Below are 7,273 nucleotides of genomic sequence, written 5' to 3'. Positions count from 1 at the left end.
GTTTCCTAATGTGGTGTTTGAGCAGTGATGACACGCGGGGGTCTCACACACACTCACATGATAATCATCCCCTCTCATCTCAATCACAMGATGGATGAGGCTTTAATCTAACACGTTGCATTCATCATGCTGTAATGCTGCGCAGAGTTCGCAAATTCGCCCCAAGTTGCCCATTGTTCCCCCAATTAATTCAGCTCCTGTAACGACGCAGGTGCCTCCTGCCTGCCTTTTTCCTCCCACTTCAAACGATAATCGGTCTTAATTCGTTCCAATGAGGGGAAAGAGAGAGAGAGGGGGAGGTGCTGGGGAGGGTGAGGGATGGGTCGGGCCGAGGCCTGGACGAGGGGTGTGGTTGGGTATAAACCAGGGGACAGTGGGGTTTCTGTTGTTGTCCCGTTTCGAAGCGGTCTGTCCGGGCGTCCTGCACCCGTCGCGCTCTCCTTTCCTTCGAGGTTTTCCTTCGGCGCAGACCTCCCTGCAGAGTGGGACCTGTCCGGGCCGCGCTCGTCCATCTTTTTTGGGAGCTCCACAGAAACCAGAAGCCATGCTGACGGTTTTGGCGTTGACGTCGGTTGTTCTCCTGGGAGTAGGTAAAAAAAAAAAAAAAAGACCTTTTTAGTTTGCTGTCAGTTTGAGGAGTTTAAAAAGTTTTACAGTGAGCTCAATTTATTAAAAGTGCAGAATTGATTGTTTAATTTTTCCTCTTGATTACCTGTAACCTAATGAGTGCTGAACATAAAGAGGGATGTAAGCTTTGGAGCTGAATTAAACCCCCCCCTCTGCACCGGGTTTATACTTAACTAAAGCATTTAATTGCTGCTTGACATTTGCTGCATTGATTTCATATAAAAGGCCAGGTGCACACCTGCAGTGGATTCTGTTGCTCACAGTGTCATAAATGGACACAGCATCTAATCTGTTGTTTTTTTTTTTCCCATGAAGCAGGTGTCTCAGAACTCGAAAAGTAAAGCCAGCTCTAATATTATGACTTTCAAACGGAGGTTTTGCTGTCAAACAGTCGTTTTTTTTCCTCTCCCACTCCTCCCCTCCTGTCACGTATTTGTAGATATTTGTGTCAGGATTTTAATTAAAAATGTCAAGCGTGATTTCATTGACAAGCTGTGCGCGGGGGGCTCGGCTCGATCGCTGGAAGGATGCTCACGAGTGAAAGCTGTGAACTTGTCCACGTGTGGGTGGGTGTTTTTTTTTTAAAGAGAGGCTCGGTTTGAGGGCGCCGTGACCTGCAGAGGCTCATCCACATGTGGTCCACTTTGGATTTGTCTGAGATGCTATGGGGAAGGGGGGRTCAAGAAAAGTAAAATATAGATTTTTTTTTTTAGTTAAAACCAAATTATAATTGATCATTAAATATTATTGGAGCATAAACAGTGCAGGCGGTTACGTTCCCCATATTAATGGAGAAAATAATATTCCCCTTTGACTTTTAGAGACTCATCCAGATTTCAGTAATTACTGAGCATCTGTGTGAATCGATGTGGCTTTGACACCACTAAATGTACAGTTAGTCAATCTGGATGCTTATGTAATTATTTGGGATTTGCGTTATAGATCTCAATAGAGCGAATGTTGTTGAATGCCAATTAAAACGACCCAGAAACCGCAGTAATCTGAGGATCAGCGCGTGTCCACACWAAAGTATTTGCACCAGAACTGTTCAAACAGACTCCCTTTTTTCTGCCCACTCATTAGGCCGATCTGCAAACGCTTTTGTTTGCAAACTTGCATTCTAGTTCTGACGACTCCTGCTTGGATTGTGTGTGTGTGTGTGAGAGAGAGACGTGACRTGAATGCACCACGTTTGGATTTTTAACTTTAAGAGTTTGTGTCTCGCAGTGCCTGAGCAGTCCCAGGCCATAACCATTTACACCGGCTGGGAGCGCCACGCCCTGGTGGGCTCCGACATCCGACTGTCCTGCTCGTTCTTCTCCTGGCGCTGGATCTCAGAGGACGTCACCTTCTCCTGGACGTACAGGCCCGATGGCTCCCGGGACACCATCTCTGTAAATATCTCACACACAAACACACACACAAGTGTTCCTGCCATTAAAAAAAAAAGAAAAAGTTTTTAAACTTTTACTTCCTGAAACGTTTTGATTCGCCCTCGCTGCCTTCATCAGCATTTTTTTTGGTTGTTTCCCAGCTGCAGCTCTGATAAATCACCGCGCTACATGTCCACAAGCCAACAGCAATTTGTGACATAACACAGCGTTTATCTGCTGAAACACGCTCACACAAAGCCAAATTGAAAGCTCGCTCTCTCGTTTTCTCCTTTCTGCCCAAACAGGACTCTTGTGTTTCCCGCTCCCACTTCAGAMCAAAGTTTCTGTACAGAAATCTCGACTCACAAACCGCGATTATGTTTTCTATCAAAGCTGTGTTTTGTTTGCAGCCCCTCTGACTGTCTGCCAGGCACAAAGAGGAACACAGGGCCTTTATTGAAGTGGTATCATTTTTTTGGCAGCATTTTCTTTTTCTAACCAATATTTGCGATTTCACTAAGTGATTTTCCACAAACATGCTAGTTTCGAAGCATCAAGTAAAACGAGCACAACTTGTTCAAAAGGAATCCAAGGTGAACTATTGATCCAATATTAAAGAAACTTTCTCTTTGCTCCTGCAGCCTCCTGCTCTTTAATTTCACTCCCCCTGCTCTTATCGCCTCCCCATCTCTCTATCTCCTCATCCTGACTGCGCCTCCCTCCGTCCACCTCACCTAATCTGCTCCTCCCCAGCCCCGCCGACTTTGTCCCTCCCCCCTTCTTCTCTCATTATTCTCCCCCTCTTCCATCAGTCTCCCCTGCAGTGCCTTTACTTTGAAACCAGACTTTTCTTCTTCCTGCTTATCTCCAGTCGCTCGTTTCTGCCCCTGCCTGAGCAGATGTACTGTTTCACAGGTCTGTCTGTTTTCATGCTGCATTTGCCTCTTTTTTTTAATTTGTTCAAATCCTGCAAAAGTGAATATAAATCTAAAAACAGTTGACTTTTTTCTAATWAAATGACCAAAATCAGAGGTTAAAAAAATAAATGAACTACTGTAAGAAAACTTTACTGAAGGAAATACTAAAAAACAAGGTCGTTTTGCTTTTAATTGCAGCAACTACAACAGCTGGACGATAAATTGTCTAAGAAATCCAAAAAATGTTTAAGTCCGTCCTCTGGATGCTTCTGTAATGAAAAGTTTTGTCTCTCCTCCAAGAGACTTCTTCTGTGTTGGCCCATTCTTATGAACAGTGTTCTAAAGAATGGACCAACACAGACAAACAGCATCATCAGGCCAGGACTCTGCAGTTTACACTCACCTACAGGCCAGGTCTCTGCAGTTTACACTCATCTACAGGCCAGGACTCTGCAGTTTACACTCATCTACAGGCAGGACTCTGCCGTTTACACTCATCTACAGGCCAAGATTCTGCAGTTTACACTCATCTACAGGCCAGGACTCTGCAGTTTACACTCATCTACAGGACAGGACTCTACAGTTTACACTCATCTACAGGCCAGCGGTCACTCTTTCAGGGATGAAGATGTTCTCGTCCTTGATAGAGAGGAACGTTGGTTTGAAAAGAAGAAAAACTGTCCACCAGTAAACAGAGGTGGAGGCCTTCATGTCCAGTTGTCCTCCTCCAACAATGCTGTTATTGCAAGTATGACTCCGCCCCCTAAGAACAATAGGTGTGAATCAGGGCCCCTATGATGGTCAGGTGATGAGGCACATGACCCTCTATGCACAATAGGTGATGATCAGGGCACTAACGACCTATTGTTTGGTTGATGGCCCTCTTTTGCATGTGACTAACCTGTTTGTCCATGTGGAGGCAGTGCTTATAAGGCTGAGTTCACCTGAAACTCMTCAGACTGAAGAAGTCTCTTGGAGGAGAGATGAAACCTTTCATTAAASAAGAACCCGTCCAGAGGACCTACTTTACTTGTGTTTTCAGTTGATGAGAGGTCTGGACTGCAGACGGGTCAGTTCAGCACTCGGACTCTTTTACCATGAAGTCATGATGTTGCTGTAAAGAGCCCAGTGTTTGGTTCAGCGCTGCAGACCTGCCCTGTAAAATATGAACAGGAGCATAATGTTGTTCTAAAACCTGTTTATACTGAGGTGCTGGTCGATCGAAATTTGAACGTCRTTYATGTGGTGAGATGTGTAACAATTTGGCTCGATCAAAACCAAGTCGAATTAAACCCGGCTGGAAAAAGATCACCTGAATTTTATTATTAGTCACATATCCACACAGGAAGTTGTGAGTCAAGAAGGTATATTTACATGTTCACAATAATTTTACCATTACTTCATCTTTTAACTTGCCCTTTAAGTCAATCTGACCAATCATGTTTATTACAAACTCCGCCCACACAAGAAACTGCAGAGACCCCTTTCTCTTTTAAATCATTACTTTATGTTTTTATTTACACTTTACACGTTTTTCTCAACTATTTTGTAATTCGGGTTATATTTATAACAACTTAAACCCTGTCTGCCATGGTCTTAAAACTGATGGAATAAAGTCGGCCTTGGTTTTTATCGAAAGCTTTGGTGTAAAAAGTTTGCCCAGTCTTGTTGCAGAGTGGTAATTAAAACGTATGCCTTTAAATTTAGCAGAGTGAAAACATAAATTTGCACCAAAAATGAATATTCTGCTCTAAAACACATTGGATCCATGAACAGTACAGTGTTTTTAGTTATCATGGTTGTGGAACCTGCCTCATCAAACAGGGCTTTTTATCAATGGGAAAGTGTAAACAGAAAAAAAAAATGAATCGTGATGCTTATTGATTTAAATGCATCAAATCAAAGTGAAATTGTGCTGATGGCAGTTTTATTAAATGTCTTACCCGTGGGAGTGGATATTGTTCTAATTTAGGATCATTGTTTTTATTACTGTATAGAAGTTTGAGATGTTTTCCATCGATAATCAGTTCAAGAGTTTCGCAGAGAGTTTGCTGATGTTGTGATTGATCTGACGCACAAAGACAACTGAATAACCTTTAAAACCAGCTTACTTTACCATGGCTTTAAAAAGGTTTTAACTCAAACAATTTTACAGATAAAGAGCTAAAATTCAATGTGTCGTTCAGAACACGTCATCTAAGAAGTGGAAAATGAATCTGCGTATTTCTGACGTGAACAAAACACAAACAGGAACAATGTCTCCGTCGTCTCGTCCAGATCTTCCACTACACCGGTGGCGAGGCCTACGTCGACAACAAGGGCCCCTTCAGGGACCGGCTGGAGTTCGTGGGGAACCCGAATCGCCGCGACGGCTCCATCCTGATCAAAAACCTGGACTTCAGCGACAACGGCACCTTCACCTGCGAYGCCAAGAACCCCCCGGACATAGTGGGACGCCCGTCCAGCGTGCGCCTGCTGGTGTTTGAGAAATGTGAGGCGTGAGTTTTCTTCGTCGTTGGCTTGCATCTGCCTCCCCTCTAATCCCCTCTGTTTGTTTTTTCTYAGTGCCCATCCAGGCCGGTGTGATCACAGGCGCAATCATCGGCGTGGTCCTGGGCCTGCTGGTGCTCATCGTGGTCATCTACTACCTGATGAGGTTCCTGGTGGCCCGCCGTGTCTTCAGCCTGAACGTCAGGTCAGTGCCCGGCCTGCGGGGTCTCTGTCAGGGGCTGCAGCTGAGACCCGAGCCCATTCCTGGCACCGACACCTGTGTGGCCAAGACCACGTAGAGTTGACCCAACATTTGGTTCAGATTTAAACCTAAGAGACGACGAGCTCGCGTTTGGTTTGCTAAAACGATGACTGAAAGTGTTGAAGTGACAGTTTCTGAGTGGATAATCTGACGGATCCGTCATCTCGCTCTCGTACCTTTTCTAATCCCAACACATCTGGCACCGGGGGGCTGTGCTGGAGACGGAGCAGTAGATTAAGATGATGTTGGGTTTGTGATGGCCGGCAGGCAGTGCTGCCCTGTGACCACTGGAGGGAGAGATAGATTCGACATCCTGACATTGTCTTTCTTTTGTCCCCTCCAGCAAACATGGCAAGAAAAAGAAAGAGGGATCACAGCAGAGACAGGCAAGTTTCCTCCCCTTTTCCTCTTCAGCAGTTCCTCCTCTTCCCTCCCTCCCTCCTTCCACCCTCCTCCCTCCCATTTCCATCCAGCCGACAACAAACGCAACAGATAAATTCGCTGTCAGACGTCAAAAAAAAAAAAAAAAAAAAAGTCAAGCGGCGTCCTTCTTGGAGGGAGATTACGGCAGAGCGTTGGGCGATTGTTCGGAGATTTTTTTCTGGAGAAAACCCGGTGTCTCTTCGGAAACAGACGCACAATACGTGCACGTCTAACACGACAGCATAACATCACAGTTTCATAATCGCATTCCCCCCAGCGCCGGCTCAGGCAGCTCCAATCTGCCCTCAGACTCGGCGCGACTCCTCCCCCCAACAACATATCAACAAGAAAATAACATGCCATTCAAGCTCTGCACCCCTCCAGCTCTAATAACACTGTTCAAGCTGTTAAAAGTCCTGCTTGTCTCAGCGTTGCTTTAAATCTGTCCCACCTCTCCATCCTGTGCCCCCTCTTTCATTTCCCACTGAGGCGGGGGCAAATATGGCAGTTCCTGTAAACAGCCTTGGGGCAAGAAGAAAAAAAAAAAAGAAAGCTGTGAAGTGGCCGAGGCCGGGTTGCGGGTGCTAATGCCTCGGCTGCAGCCTGAATGAGGCTGTGATTTGCTCACAGTGGGGACACAGACGGGAGCTGCTGATTTCGCTCACTGGGAGTCAAATAAAAATCACTGGGCCTATTATGGTTGGGGCTGTTATCAGTGCTTTTTACGCTGCTGCGCGCCAGCGATTTAGAATTTTTGTGCCTTTCTGCTCCTCATGGGAGTGCGATTGCCTCAAGAGGTGGATTAATCAGACATTTTTTTTCTTTTTTCTCTTTTTTTTGTGTGGCTTGTATGCTTTTTGTGAAAACAAGCCACTGGGGCAAGTTGTGTTTGATTACTCTGCGGTGATGTGTGGGCTGCAGGGTTGTTGCGGTGTGTTGTAATCGAACGGAGGCTTTGTGTTGATTAAAAAAAATGGGAGAGAAAATTGGAGGATTTGAGTTCAAGGTGTTTCTCTGAATTAAAACTCAGCTTTGACCTGATATCTGAGTCAGGAAATCAAAAGTGTTTCTGTGACGGTTTGTCATTTAGCTGCAGGTAGACTTAGGCATGCTGTATGGCAGGTTGTTGTATCATATAATCAAGCCCTAGTTACCTATATTAATATAATACTACTAGTAGT

At 45.1% G+C, this 7,273-nt stretch overlaps 1 protein-coding gene across 2 annotated transcripts in view; it reads left to right on the top strand.

Annotated features, from left to right (window-relative positions):
• The first annotated feature begins 342 nt into the window (after nt 1-342).
• mpz (myelin protein zero) overlaps nt 343-7,273 on the top strand; it is a 17,720-nt gene continuing 10,789 nt past the window's right edge. The window contains exons 1-5 of one of the 2 annotated variants that reach the window (XM_014013053.1): nt 343-590; nt 1,855-2,021; nt 5,195-5,408; nt 5,483-5,612; nt 6,013-6,055. In XM_014013053.1, coding sequence (XP_013868507.1) covers nt 545-590; nt 1,855-2,021; nt 5,195-5,408; nt 5,483-5,612; nt 6,013-6,055 — 600 coding nt within the window. In that variant the 5' untranslated portion in view covers nt 343-544. The remainder of the gene's footprint in view (nt 591-1,854; nt 2,022-5,194; nt 5,409-5,482; nt 5,613-6,012; nt 6,056-7,273) is intronic. The other variant, XM_014013054.1, reaches the window with a different exon arrangement.

Source organism: Austrofundulus limnaeus, unplaced genomic scaffold (genome assembly GCF_001266775.1).
Source record: "Austrofundulus limnaeus strain Quisiro unplaced genomic scaffold, Austrofundulus_limnaeus-1.0 Scaffold97, whole genome shotgun sequence".
Classification (NCBI taxonomy): Eukaryota; Metazoa; Chordata; class Actinopteri; order Cyprinodontiformes; family Rivulidae; genus Austrofundulus; species Austrofundulus limnaeus.
Note: the sequence above shows the minus strand (reverse complement) of the source record. Positions and strands in the feature narration are given on the sequence as shown.